Raw genomic sequence first — 17,880 nt, forward strand, 5'->3', positions numbered from 1 at the left:
GCCACTCTGCATAGCCTGTGAGCTCGAATGTGTTCAAGAGCCCTCCGCCACTACCGAACTCAGTGTACTTAGTCCCCCTTAGTGGGCTTAATCACTTTTTCTATGACGTCACTAGCCAAAGTGATAGTCCCTCCCAAAATTCCTCCTCTACCGGTCGGGGTCTTCGTTTGCCTGTCTTGGAGGGTTCCTCTACCTCACGAGAACTCTGGCCAATAGGGGCCATTCTCAGACAAAGACTCCATAGGCATCCAGGAAACTGGCTCATAGCATTCCGTCACCTGGGCCTTCTCGCACCTCGGCATCCGTGTGCTCTGTCTCCCTTTCCCCCTCGCCTGGAGCTTGCAGTGCCCAGAACTTTTGAGTCCGATTCTGTGATTCCCCTTGAGCTATACTCGCCAGATTATCAGGCGACGGTGGGCAGTCTCATTGAGGTCATCAACCAAACTTTATAGGTTGACAAGGACCCTAATTCTGTCCTGGATCACGCAGTGTCCTTCAAGAGGATCAAACGTCCTCAAAAGGTTTTCTCCAACCGCCCCGAGTTCCAGGACATAGTTTGACGGCATAGAGAGCGACCAGACAAACGCTTTTCAGGTCAGAAGCATATTGAGGCGAGATACCCATTTTTCTCGGATCTGCGGAAGGAATGGGCCGAATCCCCTTCAGTTGATCCACCTGTCTTCCACCTGGCCACCAGAACCCTTCGGTCCTTACCATATGGGTCCTCGATTTAAAGACCCCACGGACCATCAGAAAATCTTGCCCGTTCGGTTTTTGAAACCTCAGGCTCGGCACTCTCTCCCTCTTTTGCCGTGGGTAGCTAAACCTATGGTCTCTTGGGCACATACCCTGACAAGAACCATTCAGGATAGTGACCTTCCCCCAGAAGCAGCAGATCTGGCCAATCAGATCTCCTTGGCCAAGAAATATTAGTTCCATGCATCCGTAGACTCTGCTAACTGTGCAGTGCTTGCAGCCTCAAACGCCATCACCATCCGACGAGCACTGTGACTCAGGGAATGGCGTGCGGCTCTGCATCTAATAGTCTCTGACGTCTCTGCTCTACCAGAGCGGTCGTTTATTTTGAGAGAAGCTGGATCAGCTTATCTCGGACGCCACAGGAGGAAAGAGTAAATTCCTTCCCCAGCAGAAGACTAGGCAACCTTTCCGTCATCAACAAGATGCGTTTCCAGCCTTTTTGTAACAATCCCGGTTGGTCCAATGCGGCCACCTCTTTTCCGGATCGGGGTGTTTCACTCAAGGGGACAGGGGCCCTCAGGTTTCATACAAGGCCAACCAGTCGTGGAAGGGCCGACCCAAGCAATCTAGATCTAAAGGATCCAGGTCCCATAGAATATCGGCCCAATGACTCAGGGCATTATCTGGTCTACACCAGCAGAGTAGGCGATCATCTACTGCTTTTGTCATATCTGGCTCTGTCGTCCACGACGAATGGATCAGAGACCTGGTGTCTTCCGGATACAAGATAGTGTTTTGCTTGTTTTTTTTTTTTTTTTTTTTTTTCCCTCGTCCTCCAGCACGGTTCTTCCCCTCTCACACCCCCAAAACAGTCGCCTGGGCCTAGCCTTTCCAACGAGCCATCGTTTCATTACGTCAGGTGGATTCGAGTCTTACCATGTCAGGGGCAAGCCTATCCCAACAGGGATTAAGGCACACTCCACTCATTCGGTGGGTGCCTCCTGGACCATTCGGCACCAGGCGTCGGTGAAACAGGTTTGCAAGGCTGCGACTTGGTCCAGTCTGCACACCTTCTCGAAGCGCTACATAATTTACACTCAGGCTTCCACAGATGCAGGCCTGCGAATAAGGGTCTTGCAGGCGGCGGTAGCTCCATCTCTCGACAGCTGGTGCATGGGATTTGTTCTGTTTTGTCGTTTCCCCACCTAGGGACTGCTTTAGGATGTCCTTTGGTCTTGTGTCCCCCAATGAGGCGATGGAGAAACAGGGATTTTTGTGTACTCACCATAAAATCCTTTTCTCTGAGCCACTCATTGGGGTACACGGCGCCCACCCTGATGGCTGGTGTATGTTCTTTGATTTGACGTTTTATACCCTCATATGATGATCTTGATCTCCTACTGCTTTGTCATCGAACTAATTCAGCTGGACGCGGTGTGTGGGTACATACTGTAGAGCAGAGGTCCCCAACTCCAGTCCTCAAGGCCCACCAACATGTCATGTTTTCAGGATTTCCTTAGTCTTGCCCAGGTAATAATTGCATCACCTGTGCAATGCAAAGGAAATCCTGAAAACATGACCTGTTGGTGGGCCTTGAGGACTGGAGTTGGGGACCTCTGCTGTAGAGGACCTATTCTTCTTGTATTTACTTAGTGTCTGCTTCCTAGTGGCAGCAGCATATCACCCATGGTCCTGTGTCCCACAATGAGTGACTCGGATAAAAGGATTTTACGCTGAGTACACTAAAATCCCTGTTTATGTTCCTTTAATTACTTTTTTAATGTAACTATTTTAATACACTAGTCGTTAGTCTAGTACATGTCCTAATGCTAACCTTTAAACTGGTGTTCTTAAATTGCTTTAATTAGTTAGCATGAAAATAAGGCAGTTTTCTGTTGACTTATTTTTTCAATCTGCTGTCATTCTCCTGCTATGAGAGATTTTATAGTGTATAGCTGGTTTCCATGGAGCCTGGCAAAGGGTTCACAGTAGTTATTTTCCAGGAGTTAACTCTTTACACCCCAGTCAGCTCTCTCCAGTCTATTGGTTTCTATAGAGCAGCTATCTTCTCACCTACCTCTTCTACCTCTCATCTTCTTCTGAAGAGATGTAGTTATAAAATCATCAGCCCAGCAAGTCTCCTAATCAGACTTCTCTGCTCTCCCTCTCCAGACCTATGTGTTTATTTAAATGCCTTGTCTCTATGTAAATTCAGTTATACTAATTTAGACTCGTAACAAACCACTGATGGCTAAACATGTTATAGCAGAGCATGTGCTGGGCTTTATAGTTCTGCTAATGCTACAGTTCTATTCATTAGAGCTGTTTCTCAAGAACGAGAACCTGCCCTGCCAGAAACTATGGAAAAGAGAAAACTCCAGCAATGGGCGTCGGTGAACTAAAAAATAACTTTTATTCCATATTATTAAAAAATCGTTCCAAGTATATAATTTGTCCGGCACATGACTTCATATGAACAGATCAACGTGTTTCGACGTTGGTCTTTTTCAAGATCTGAAAAAGGCTAACATCAAAACGCGTTGATCTGTTCATATGAAGTCATGTGCCCGACAAATTATTTAATTGGAACGATTTTTTAACATGGAATAAAAGCGATTTTTTTTTTTTTTTTTTTTTTTTCCTAGTTCACCCACGCCCATTGCTGGATTTTTCTCTTTTTCCGCTGTGCAATATTTGGCTACTCCACCAGATCCGTGCAAAGGCGTTGGCTGACTTAGAGGAGTCGATTTGAAGGCTTGGTAAGCAGACTAAATATTTTTTGTATGCTGCCAGAAACTATGACGTAAGGAAAATAAGGGCAATGCGCTGCTCTGAAGTGCTGAAGAGACCATTTGAGAATACATCTTTAACCCCTTAACGACCGCCGATACGCCTTTTAACGGCGGCCGCTAAGGGTACTTAAACCGCAGAAAAAGTAAATAGCGCCCCCCAGAGTCGGATTTTCTCCGGGGTCTCGGCTGCCGGGGGTAGCCGAGACCCCAGAGAACATGATTCAGGGTTTTTTTTTTTTACCGACCCCGCTTTTGCGATCTCCGGTAATTAACCGTTTACCGGCGATCGCAAAAATTTACCGGCGATTTCCCTTTTAATTTCTTTGTCCTCCGATGTGATCGCACATCAGAGGACAGAGAAATGGGGTCCCCAATAGCCCCCCGATACTCACCTGTCTCCCCCGGTGCTCCTCGTGGCTCCCGATGGGCGCCGCCGTCTTCTTCCGGCAAAAAAATGGCGGGCGCAGTGCGCCGGCCGGCATCGGGAGGATTTTTGGGGTCTCTGCTGCCAGGGGTAGCCGAGACCCCAAAGAACATGATCGGGGTCGGTTTTACCGACCCCTGTTTTGCGATCGCCGGTAATTAACGGTTTACCGGCGACCGCAAAAAAAGAAAAAAAAGCAAAGTGTAATTCTCTGTCCTCTGATGTGATCGCACCACATCAGAGGACAGAGAAATAGGGGGATTCGGGGACCCTATCATACTTACCGGTGTCCCTGGCTCCTCCTGCTGCTTCTCCTGGCCGCCGGGGAAAAGAAAATGGCGGGCACATGCGCAGTGCGCTCGCCATCTATCGCCATCGGCCGGCCGGCAGGAGAAGAGCAGTTGGGGCTAAAATTAGGGTTAGGGTTGGGGCTAAATTTAGGGTTAGGGTTGGGGCTAAATTTAGGGTTAGGCTTCTTTCACACTTACGTCAGTACGGGGCCGTCGCAATGCGTCGGCCCGACATACTGACGCACGTTGTGAAAATTGTGCACAACGTGGGCAGCGGATGTAGTTTTTCAACGCATCCGCTGCCCAATCTATGTCCTGGGGAGGAGGGGGCGGAGTTACGGCCATGCATGTGCGGTCAGAAATGGCGGACGCGACGTACAAAAAAAAGTTACAGTGAACGTTTTTTTGTGCCGACGGTCCGCCAAAACACAACTGATCCAGTGCACGACGGACGCGACGTGTGGCCATCCATCGCGATCAGTCGGCAATACAAGTCTATGGGCAAAAAACGCATCCTGCGGGCACATTTGCAGGATCCGTTTTTTGTCCAAAACGACAGATGGCGACGGATGCCAAACGCAAGTGTGAAAGTAGCCTTAGGGTTGGGGCTAAATTTAGAGTTATAGTTGGGATTAGGGTTAGGGTTTGGATTAGGGTTGGTATTAGGGTTAGGGTTGGCATTAGGGTTAGGCTTGGGATTCGGGGTTAGGTTTGGGATTAGGGTTAAGGTTAGGGTTGTGATTAGGGGTGTATTGGGATTAGGGTTAGGTTTGAGGTTAGGGTTGAGATTAGGATTAGGGGTGTGTTGGATTTAGGGTTTTGATTAGGGTTATGGTTAGGGTTGACATTAGGGTTGTTTTGGGGTAAGGGTTGTGATTATCGTTGGGGTTAGTGATTAGGATTATGGATCGGGTTGGAATTAGGGTTAGGGGTGTGTTGGGGTTAGGGTTGGAGCTAGAATTGAGCGGTTTCCACTGTTTAGGTACATCAGGGGGTCTCCAAACACGACAGCCAATTTTGCGCTCAAAAAGTCAAATGGTGCTCCCTCCCTTCTGAGCTCTGCCGTCCGCCCAAATAGTGGTTTACCCCCACATATGGGGCATCAGCTTACTCGGGATAAATTGGACAACAACTATTGCGGTCCAATTTCTCCTGTTACCCTTGTGAAAATAAAAACTTGGGGGCTAAAAAATCTTTTTTGTGGAAAAAATATATATTATTTTATTTTCACGACTCTGCATTATAAACCTCTGTGAAGCACTTGGGCATTCCAAGTTCTCACCACACATCTAGATAAGTTCCTTGGGGGGTCTAGTTTCCAAAATGGGGTCACTTGTGGAGGGTTTCTACTGTTTAGGTACATCAGGGGCTCTGCAAACGCAACATAACGCCCGCAGACCATTCTATCAAAGTCTGCATTCCAAAACGGCGCTCCTTCCTTCCGAGCTCTGCCGTGCGCCCAAACAGTGGTTTACCCCCACATATGGGGTACCAGCATACTCAGGACGAATTGGACAACAACTTTTGGGGTCCGATTTATCTTGTTACCCTTGTGAAAATAAAAACTTGGTGGCTAAAAAATCTTTTTTGTGGAAAAAAAATATATTTTTTTTATTTTCACGGCTCTACGTTATAAACTTTTGTGAAGCACCTGGGGGTTTAAAGTGCTCACCATACATCTAAATAAGTTCCTTAAGGGGTCTAGTTTCCAAAATGGTGTCACTTGTGGGGGGTTTCCACTGTTTAGGCACATCAGGGGCTCTCCAAACGCGACATGGCGTCCAATCTCAATTCCAGCCAATTCTACAATGAAAAAGTAAAACGGCACTCCTTCACTTCCAAGTTCTGCTGTGCGCCCAAAAAGTGGTTTACCCCCACATATGGGGTATTAGCGTATTCAGGAGAAATTGCATAACAAAATTTATGGTTACATTTCTGTTTTTACACATGTGAAAATAAAAAAAATGGTTCTGAATTAAAATGTTTGCAAAAAAAAGTTAAATGTTCATTTTTTCCTTCCACATTGTTTCAGTTCCTGTGAAGCACATAAAGGGTTAATAAACTTCTTGAATGTGGTTTTGAGAACCTTGAGGGGTGTAGTTTTTAGAATGGTGTCACACTTCGTTATTTTCTATCATATAGACCCCTAAAAATGACTTCAAATGTGATGTGGTCCCTAAAAAAAAATGGTGTTGTAAAAATGAGACATTGCTGGTCAACTTTTAACCCTTATAACTCCCTAACAAAAAAAAATTTTGTTTCCAAAATTGTGCTGATGTAAAGTAGACATGTGGGAAATGTTATTTATTAACTATTTTTCATGACATATCTCTCTGATTTAAGGGCATAAAAATACAAAGTTTGAAAATTGCAAAATCTTAATAATTTTCGCCATATTTACGTTTTTTTCATAAATAATCGCAAGTAATATCGAAGAAATGTTACCACTAACATGAAGTACAATATGTGACGAAAAAACATTCTCAGAATCAGCGGGATCTGTTGAAGCGTTCCAGAGTTATAACCTCATAAAGTGACAGTGGTCAGAATTGTAAAAATTGGCTCGGTCATTAAGTACCAAATTGGCTCTGTCACTAAGGGGTTAAAATTAATCCTAGCCATAAGACTAACCCTATTTAGTCTTAGAAAGAATGTAAAAACACAAAAGCAGCTTCAAATAATGAATAAAAACAGCATTGAATCGTCAACTGCACATAATTCAATGCTGTCTTTATTAGCTTTTAACCCCTTACCGACCGCCAATACGCCTTTTAACAGCGGCAGTTAAGGGTACTTAAACCACAGCCCCGCTTTTTAATAATGACCGGGCCAATTTGACAATCTTCCAACTTTAAATTTTTATGCAATTAAATCACAGAGATATGTCACACAAAATACTTACTAAGTAACATTTCCCAGATGTCTACTTTACATCAGCACAATTTTGGAACCAAAATTTTTTTGTTAGGGAGTTATAAGGGTTAAAAGTTGACCAGCAATTTCTCATTTTTACAACACCATTTTTGGGGGGACCACATCTCATTTGAAGTCATTTTGAGGGGTATATATGATAGAAAATAACCAAGTGTGACACCATTCTAAAAACTGCACCCCTCAAGGTGCTCAAAATCACATTCAAGAAGTTTATTAACCCTTCAGGTGTTTCACAGGAATTTTGGGAATGTTTAAATAAAAATGAACATTTAACTTTTTCACAAAAAATTTACTTCAGCTCCCGTTTGTTTTATTTTACCAAGGGTAACAGGAGAAAATGGACCCCAAAAGTTGTTGTACAATTTGTCCTGAGTACGCCGATACCCCATATGTGGGGGTAAACCATTGTTTGGGCGCATGGCAGAGCTCGGAAGGGAAGGAGCACGATTTGACTTTTCAATGCAAAATTGACTGGAATTGAGATGGGACGCCATGTTGCGTTTGGAGAGCCACTGATGTGCCTAAACATTGAAACCCCCCACAAGTGACACCATTTTGAAAAGTAGACCCCCTAAGGAACTCATCTAGATGTGTTGTGAGAGCTTTGAACCCCCAAGGGTATCACTACAGTTAATAACCCAGAACCGTGAAAATAAAAATTCCTTTTTTTTCCCCCAAAAAATTATTTTTTAGCCCCCAGTTTTGTATTTTCCCAAGGGTAACCAGAGAAATTGGACCCCAAAAGTTGTTGTGCAATTTATCCTGAGTACGCTGATACCCAATATGAGGGGGGGGGACACCACCGTTTGGGCGCATGGGAGAGCTCAGAAGGGAAGGAGCGCCATTTGGAATGTAGACTTGAATGGAATGGTCTGCAGGCGTTACATTGTGTTTGCAGATCCCCTAATGTACCTAAACAGTAGAAACCATCCACAAGTGAACCCATATTGGAAACTATACCCTCCAAGGAACTTATCTAGATGCGTTGTGAGAACTTTGAACCCCCAAGTATTTCACTACAGTTTATAACGCAGAGCCGTGAAAATAAAAGATCTTTTTTTTTTCCACAAATATTATTTTTTAGCCCCCAGTTTTGTATTTTCCCAAGGGTAACAGGAAAAATTGGACCCCAAAAGTTGTTTTCCAATGTGTCTTGAGTATGCTGATACCCCATATGTTGGGGTAAACCCCTGTTTGGGCGCACGGGAGAGCTCGGAAGGGAAGGAGCACTGTTTTACCTTTTCAACGCAGAATTGGCTGGAATTGAGATCGGACACCATGTCGCGTTTGGAGAGCCCCTGATGTGCCTAAACAGTGGAAACCCCCCAATTATAACTGAAACCCTAATACAAACACACCCCTAACCCTAATCCCAACGGTAACCCTAACCACACCCCTAACCCTAATCCCAACCCTATTCCCAAATGTAATCCAAACCCTAACTTTAGCCCCAACCCTAACTTTAGCCCCAACCCTAGCCCCAACCCTAATGGGAAAATAGAAATAAATACATTTTTTTAAGTTTTCCCTAACTAAGGGGGTGATGGAGGGGGGTTTGATTTACTATTTATAGCGGGTGTTCTAGCGGATTTTTATGATTGGCAGCCGTCACACACTAAAAGACGCTTTTTATTGCAAGGAATAATTTTTTGCGTTACCACATTTTGAGAGCTATAATTTTTCCATATTTTGGTCCACAGAGTCATGAGGTCTTGTTTTTTGCGGGACGAGTTGCCATTTTTATTGATAACATTTTCGGGCACGTGACATTTTTTGATCGCTTTTTATTCCGATTTTTGTGAGGCAGAATGACCAAAAACCAGCTATTCATGGGGAGGGGGGGGGGGGGGGGGGGAGAGGGAGAGATTATCATGTTATAGTGTAAGATCGCTGATCTGACACTTTGCTGTGCATTGTGTCAGATCAGTGATCTGATGTGCACTCCTGGAGGCTTCCCGGCGCCTGCTCTGAGTAGGCGCTGGTAAGTCACCTCCCTGCAGGACCCGGATGCAGCCACGCGGCCATTTTGGATCTGGGCCTGCAGAGAGGAGGAGGTAAGAGACCCTCGGAGCAACGCGATCACATCGCGTTGCTCCGAGGGTCTCAGGGAAGTACGCAGGGAGCCCCCTCCCTGCGTGATGCATCCCTATACTGCCAGAACACTGCGATCATGTTTGATCGCAGTGTGCCGGGGGTTAATGTGCTGGGGACGGTCCGTGACCGCTCCTGGCACATAGTGCCGGATGTCTGCTGCGATAGTCAGCTGACAATCGGCCGCGCTCCCCCCGTGAGCGCGGCCGATTGCTATGACGTACTATCCCGTCGGTGGCATACGGGCCCACCTCGACGGGATAGTACGTCTGTCAGAAAGGGGTTAATGGTATAACGGCGACCGCAAAATAAAGTCAGATTCTCCATTTACTTTCTCTCTCCTCTGATGTGCTCACACATCGTCCTAAGATCCCTTCCCCCCTCCCCCCCCCCCCCCGATACCTGTGATGTCCAGGAATCCTCCCATGAAGTCCCCCTGGCAGCGTCTTCCTGGAGAAAATGTGGGGCGCATGCGCAGTGCACTCGCCGAGATCTGCCGCCCGGCACCCAGCAACAATAGGAAATTTTTCCTATTTGTTCATTTTGATCACTGTGATAGACTCTCACAGTGATCAAACAATAGTAAATAGAACCCCCTTTTATCACCCCCTTAGTTAGGGAAAAATAATAAAATGAAAAATATATATTTCCATTTTTCCATTAGGGTTAGAGTTGGGCTAAAGTGAGTTGGGCTAAAGTGAGTTGGGATTAGGGTTGTGGTTAGAATTGGGGGGTTTCCACTGTTTAGGTACATCAGGGGGTCTCCAAAAGCGACATAGCGCCACCATTGATTCCAGCCAATTTTGCGTTCAAAAAGTCAAACTGTGCTCCCTCCCTTCTGAGCACCTAAACAGTGGTTTACCCCCACATATGGGGTATCTGCATGCTCAGGACAAATTGTACAACAATATTGGGGGTCTAGTTTTTCCTGTTACGATTGGGAAAAGAAAAATTTGGGGGCGAAAAGATAAATTTTGTGAAAAAAAAAAATGATTTTTTATTTTCACGGCTCTACGTTATAATCTTCTGTGAAGTACTTGGGGGTTCAAAGTGCTCACCACACATCTAGATAAGTTACTAAAGGGGTCTAGTTTCCAAAATGGTGTCACTTGTGGGGGTTTTCCACTGTTTAGGCACATCAGGGACACTCCAAACGTGACATGGCGTCCGATCTCAATTCCAGCAAATTCTACATTGAAAAAGTAAAACGGCACTCCTTCCCTTCCGAGCTCTCCCGTGCGCCCAAACAGTGGTTTACCCCCACATATGGGGTATTGGCGTATTCAGGAGAAATTGCACAAAATCTTTTGTGGTTCAATTTTTTTTTTACACTTGTGAAAATAAAAAAAAATTGGTTCTGAATTAAAATGTTTGTGAAAAATAGTTAAATGTTCATTTTTTCCTTCCACATTGCTTCAGTTCCTGTGAAGCACGTAAAGGGTTACTAAACTTCTTGAATGTGATTTTGAGCATATTGAGGGGTGCAGTTTTTAGAATGGTGTAACTTTTGGGTATTTTCTGTCATGTACACCCCTCAAAGTGACTTTAAATATGATGTGGTTTTGTAAATTTTGTTGTAAAAATGAGAAATCACTGGTCAACTATTAACCCTTATAACTTCTTAACAAAAAATTTTTGTTTCCAAAATTGTGCTGATGTAAAGTAGGCATGTGGGAAATGTTGTTTAAATATTTTGCATGACCTATCTCTGATTTAAGGGCATAAAAATTAAAAGTTTGAAAATTGCAAAATGTTAAAAATTTTCGCGAGAGAGAGATATGACTGGAAAATGCATGATTTGTGTAAAAAAAAAAACCTGGATACGGTCGCCGGATTCGGTCATTTCACCTCACGTTTCATACGTTTTTCGCCAGATCAGTCACTGTGCGGTTTTCTCCGGCCCCTGGAAAACTAATTTTTGACGGATCTGGCAAAAAAACGGATGAAACGTTAGGCCATCAGGTGCAGTCCGGCGCTAATACAACTCAATGACAAAAAACGGATTCGTTTTTTTTTTTAATTTGCCGGATTGTGCCTGATGGCAAAAAACCTGATGTGTGAAAGTAGCCTTAGAAAGTTTGGTTCTGGTATCGGAACAGTACCCGAAAATAATGGATACCCAAAGTGATTAAAAAAAAAAAATGTGCGCTCTCTCATGCGTCTTTCGCCCGCGCTCTGTGCCATCACCGACTTAGCCCAAATACTTCACCGGACTTCAGCTGAAAGTCTGTGTTTGGCGTCTATATCCTAACAGTGACTGCCCAATATGGATGCCAAACATTTCTGTTCGGGTTCGCCCATCTCTAATCCTGACTGCTGTAGATATACGGCACTGCTGTAAATGTGGTGCTCAAGAAGGGTTCGACTTCATTATCAATATAATAAAGTACTTGGCACTCCAAGGACAATATATGCAGATTGTTATTTTATTGTAGGCAATGCAGAAATTCTATAATGTTTTGGTCCCACAACTGGGCCTGTCATCAGTTACAGATTTTCGCGAGAAATAGATAAGCTGCAGTATGGGTTGCAAGAGAAAGTCTATGTAGGAGAGGCACATTTCTCTTGCACTTCAGCTTGGATGTCTCTGGCCACAATCCGATTGTGGGACAAAACCGTTAAATAACTTCTGGGTTGCCTACAATAAAATCACAATCTGCAGATATTCTTCTTGACATTCAAAGTACTTTGTGTCCTTGCCTCAGACAATGTAATAAAGACCGCAAGGATCCAAGCAGTCATGTGACCACTGTGGCGTTTGGTTGACTACATTTCTCACCTCTCAATAAGACGTTATTGCTTTAAAGCAGGGGTGGGGAACCTCAGGCCCCCGGGCCATTTACGGCCCTCGATGACCTTTTATCCTGCCCTCGGGCTGATTCTCGGGAACCGCAGTGCGTGGACAGGCAGCAGTATTTTGATTGCCACCAGCTCATTAATTTCTTCTTGCTCTGTTAGCACACACAGTATTCACAACGGAACACTGAAGGGCATGCAATGAAAGATTACATCCTGAAAGCATTGCCAGAATCAGGATGTACTTTGTGGGCGGAGTTTGTATGGCCCCCGAAGGATGGTACAAATATCCACATGGCCCTTGGCAGCAAAAAGATTCCTCACCACTGCTTTAAGGGAACCTGTCATGTCCTTTGTAGCATGCGAAGTGTTTCCAGTGCATTGTTAGTCATGCAGTGTGCATCACGAAAACGTTTTTTTTTTTTTTTTAGATTAAAATTGCCACTGTACTCCTTATCAAAAAGCACTTTATATAGTTATCTTACCAGCTCACTTAGTCATAGGTGTGTGCTTCATTGCGTTCAGTCAGGGTTGTCCCCCGCTCATTCAATTTGAATTCTGTCCGGTGATTTTCCTTGACATTGTTTATTGTGTTGCTGCGCTTGCGCAGTGTGTATTAGGAAGCCGCGCTTGCGCACTGAAGCTGTTTGTAGTTCCCAGCTTCACTGTGACGTTCAGCTGCTCTGGCGTTTCTGCACAGTCAGGGCATCACTGCCCACGTTCAGGGAGCCGCTCGTCATGCCGCATGCGTGGCTCGCTGGTAGACAATGTGCAAGCGCGGCAACACAAACACTGCATAAGCGCTGGATATACCTAGATGTCGGCAAAAACAACGGAACATAATTCAAATTACATGGGTGAGACAGCACTGACTAAAATGCAATGAAGTACACCCCTATGACTAAACGAGAAGGTAAGACATCACTATATAAAGTGCTTATTGATATGGATTACAGCGGCCATTTTAATGGAAAAAAACGTATTATCGCAACGCACTGGGGACACTTTAGATTCTACAAATTACGTGACGGGTTCCCTTTAAGGCTGCTGTTCAGAAAACAACGGGATGTGTTACCATGGGGCATCATGGGATTGTTGAGTCTACTTTATTACAAAATCTGCAGCTGTGGATCCACTGCTAATCTGCAATATCAATAGCACCAGGATTTGGTTATGGAGTTTGTCTTTTGAATAAATGCCACAAATACATTAAATTCTACAAATAGATGCTCATTTGTTTCTTAAATTGCCATGCATATTTAAAATAAGAAAAACTCTGCAGGCATGAAAACTTTTGCAGCATTTGGATTAGATTTATTAAAGGGAATCTGTCACCCCAAAATTGGCTTATAAATAAGGCCACCGGCATCAGGGGCTTTTCTACAGCATTCTGTAATGCTGTAGATAAGCCCCCGATGTCTCATGAAAGATCAGAAAAACATGTTATATTATACTCACCCAGGGGCAGTCCCGTGCGGTCCGGTCCGATGGGCGTCCGGGTCCAGCACCTCCCATCTTCATAGGATGACGTCCTCTTCTTCTCTTGACGCTGCGGCTCCGGTGCAGGTGTACTTTGTCTGCCCTGTTGAGGGCAGAGCAAAGTACTGCAGTGCGCAGGCGCCGGGCCTCTCTGACCTTTCCCGGCGCCTGCGCACTGCAGTACTTTGCTCTGCCCTCAACAGAGCAGACAAAGTACGCCGGAGCCACAGTGTGAAGACAAGAAGAGGACGTCATCATATGAAGATGGGAGGTGCCGGACCCGGACCGCGACCCCCATCGGATTGGGACCGCCCCTGGGTGAGTATAATATAATTTGGTTTTCTTTCAGGATACATCGGGGGCTTATCTACAGCATTACAGAATGCTGTAGATAAGCCCCTGATGGCGGTGGGCTTAGTTTATAGGCCAATTTTTGATGACAGATTCCCTTTAAGATCTCATCCACTTGTCTGCAACTGTATTCTGCTGTGAATTTTCTAACAGATGTATTTGAGGCTCAGGCGTCAAATACAGTGTTACAATCCTCAAGACAGACAATAGAACATAATCCAATGAAAAGTAGAGGCGGTACAAATCGATTCACATCACCCTGTCCAACAATCGGGTCAGTAATTTGTCCCCTTGGAACATGAACTGTCTCTTACCTGACCGTCCCGGGCTCCTCTTTTGGTTAGCAGCATTGGCACTACATCATTGTTGTGGCATGATGCACATGTGACATGCCAGGCTAGCGAATCAAAAGAAGAGCCGTGGGTAACGGGAGTAACGAAGTGATTGTCAGGGCTCCCATTCTACAGCCGCAAATTGAAGTGGCAGGTAGCCTGGGTTCTGAAAATTAATTCACACCTTGTCTAGTAAAAACCTATTTTTAATTTTGCTTTTACTTTTCTTAGATTGCTGTATGTGCATTATTACAGAAAGTTTAACTTGTCAAGAAGCTTCGCATCTTGACATTGAAATATTTGCACATACATCTTTGTTACATAGATGTTATACAATCTTTATTTTACTTTCTTTAGGAACAAATGATGCGCAAAAAGCAAGCCATGCATTTGGATGCCCGATATGTAACCATGGTGGAGAATGCCTACTATTACTGCAATCCACCTCCAGCTGAGAAGACTGTGAAAAAGAAGAGGCCCCCTCTGCAGGAATACATAAGGAAACTGCTGTATAAGGATCTTTCCAAAGTTACAACAGAAAAGGTCTGCCAATTCATTGAGCTTCTTTAGATTCAGGACAGCATTTCCAAGTAGACAAGGTGAAGGGGTTTTCCAGAATGACGCTGACGGTCTTTCCTACTATATAAGCCATCAATATCTGTTGACTCTGATCCCTGCAAGTCAGTAGAACTAAAGTGCCAAGAAAGGTACCAGTCTCCCAAACTGAAAGCATGGCTTCAGGGTATTTCTTCCGGGGAGAGTTAAAGGGACACTGTCACCTGAATTTGGAGGGAACAATCTTCAGCCATGGAAGCGGGGTTTTTGGGTGTTTGATTCACCCTTTCCTTACCCGCTGGCTGCAATATTGGATTGAAGTTCATTCTCTGTCCTCCGTAGTACATGCCTGCACAAGGCAAGATTGCCTTGCGCAGTCGTGTACTATGGAGGGCAGAGAATGAACTTCAATCCAATATTGCAGCCAGCATGCAGCCAGCGGGTAAGGAAAGGGTGAATCAAACACCCAAAAACCCCGCCTCCATGGCTGAAGATTGTTCCCTCCAAATTCAGGTGACAGTGTCCCTTTAAAGATGTCACTATGCTGATAGTCACTGCTCAGTACGTAGAGAGTGGCGGCTGTAAGCACTCCTCAGCACTTTGGTACATTGCTCTGCAGTGCATAAGTACAGAGCCGGTTGTCAGTCAGTTTTGGGTCATGCTTAGGGTGTTTTCATATTGTCTTCTTCCCCCATCAGTGGTTCATTCGAGGCTTACATCTGAACTCCTCGCAAAACGGGATTTGGGCGTATGCGCCGATGGGGCCATTGACTATAATGGTGCCAACTGAGTCAACGTGTGCCCTAATGTTCATGCATTCTTTTCGGGCATATACGCCTACTGGAGGCGGATATTCAAACCTAGTAGACAGCGTCTGGGTGTCTGTATCCAGTAGGCATATACGCTCAAAATGGATGCATGAACATTAGGGCACACGTTGACTCTGACACCATTATAGTCAATGGCCCCATCGGCGCATACGCCCAAATTCTGTTTTGCGAGGGGTTCGGACGTAAGCCCCGACTGGACCACTGAACGTGGGGGAAAAATGCAGTGTCAAAGCACCTTTACCGTGGTTGCTCACTGCTGTGAGTGATGACTGTAGCCGCGTTGGCACATCTGTATAGCTTGTGGCTCCTGGGAGAAGTTCTGTTCATTTTCTCCCAGTAGCTGTACTTTCAATACGGCTGACACTCTCTCATGCATCAACCTTCAGATTAATTTAGCATTATCCAACATGACATGTTCCCTTTAACATTGCAGTTGGAGAATTTTTGTAGTGTTTTTTTTTTACCATACATGAAAATCACTGATGAAACACTGATCATAAAAACTGACACACCGAAGACATTTGACCTTTTTTTTTGTGTACGTGAAAAGTCTGAATGAGGCTCTAGATCAGTGTTTCCCAAACTCCAGTCCTCACGGACCCCACGGGTCATGTTTTCAGGATTTCCTTAGTATTGCGCAAGTAGTGGAAGTATCATCACGGCATCAGGAATTGTCTCACCTGTGCAACACTATGTAAATCCTGAAAACATGACCCGTGGGGTCCATGAGGACTGGAGTTTGGGAAATACTGCTCTAGATGGATGGAGTAAAAGAATAAAGACTCTCATGTTCACTCTTTCTGGAATTCACACTATGCGCCTGAAGGATTTTTAATACTGCACTGTGTAGAAAAGGCCTTGCTCACTCTTAGTTATGGATTTCTTTCAGGTTTTGCGGCAGATGAGGAAGCTGTCTTGGCACGACTCAGAAGTGAAAGATTACGTCATTTGCTGCATGATCAACATTTGGAATGTGAAGTACAACAGTATCCACTGTGTCGCCAACCTGCTCGCTGGCCTGGTCCTCTACCAAGAGGATGTTGGCATTCATGTGGTTGATGGCGTATTAGAAGACATTCGTCTAGGGATGGAGGTATTAAACATGCTGACATTAATTTAGCTATGACAAAGTGAACCTGGAGGAACACACTTTAGAATGAAATAATATCTAACAAAATGCTAATGAGAATAAACCAGGTGACTTTTGCTAAAATGTTGTCTTTTTTTTTCCTTTTTCAAAAGGTTAATCAGCCAAAGTTTAACCAACGCCGTATAAGCAGTGCTAAGTTTCTTGGGGAACTGTACAACTACAGAATGGTTGAATCTGCAGTTATATTCCGTACGCTCTATTCCTTTATATCCTTTGGTGTAAACTCTGATGGCAGCTCCAGTCTCCTTGATCCCCCAGAGCACTTGTTTCGTATCAGATTAGTATGCACCATTCTTGATACCTGTGGACAGTATTTTGACCGAGGATCTAGTAAACGCAAGCTTGATTGTTTCCTTGTGTATTTCCAGGTATGACACATTGTTGTGCTTGTTTTCTTTCTTGAATAGCTAATTGATATAAAAACATTTGTTAAAGGGATTTTCCGAGCTTATAAACACTGATTACGGTAATTACTCATGTCTGAATGCTCATCAGATCATGACGCTATCGCTTAAATGTACTAATTTTTTTTTTTCCTTTATTTTACCCAACACTGTATAGCACCTATGTTTCCCCGACCCCCCCCCCCCTAACAGACTTGGCATTCACTGCATGCCTCTCTATTAATTACTGACTGTCTTTACATACAACACCGTTCTGCTACTGAGAGACTGCTGTGCTGCTTTCTGGACATTGCACAGTCAGCTGCTCAGCATGAGAAACATGATCCCACCAAAGAAAGGCACTGTCACTGTGCGTTGGTTTTCTGGATGCACACGTTGAAAACGGCAGTGAAACAAACATTCTAGTTGTGGTGTTTACAGTATTTATTTTAATACATGAATTGTTTCCAAATTATGTGCTTTACCATGTTAGGCTTAAAGGTTTGTATATATATATTATATTATATTATATTATATATATATATATATATATATATATATATATATATATATATATATATATATATATATATATATATATATATATATTTCTCTATCGCCTTTCATTGGGGGACACAGGAACCATGGGTGTATGCTGCTGCCACTAGGAGGCTGACACTATGCAAATAAAAAGTTAGCTCCTCCTCTGCAGTGTACACCCTACCGACAGGAAGTAGGATATTCAGTTTAGCTTAGTGTCAGTAGGAGGTGGAC

General features: G+C 44.3%; 1 protein-coding gene across 4 annotated transcripts in view; it reads left to right on the top strand.

Annotated features, from left to right (window-relative positions):
• Positions 1-17,880, top strand: part of UPF2 (UPF2 regulator of nonsense mediated mRNA decay) — a 156,579-nt gene that overhangs the window by 76,954 nt on the left and 61,745 nt on the right. For all 4 annotated transcript variants that reach the window (XM_069765218.1, XM_069765220.1, XM_069765221.1 and 1 more), the window contains exons 12-14: positions 14,546-14,731; positions 16,463-16,666; positions 16,816-17,091. In XM_069765218.1, coding sequence (XP_069621319.1) covers positions 14,546-14,731; positions 16,463-16,666; positions 16,816-17,091 — 666 coding nt within the window. The remainder of the gene's footprint in view (positions 1-14,545; positions 14,732-16,462; positions 16,667-16,815; positions 17,092-17,880) is intronic.

Source organism: Ranitomeya imitator, chromosome 4 (genome assembly GCF_032444005.1).
Source record: "Ranitomeya imitator isolate aRanImi1 chromosome 4, aRanImi1.pri, whole genome shotgun sequence".
In the NCBI taxonomy this organism is placed as follows: Eukaryota; Metazoa; Chordata; class Amphibia; order Anura; family Dendrobatidae; genus Ranitomeya; species Ranitomeya imitator.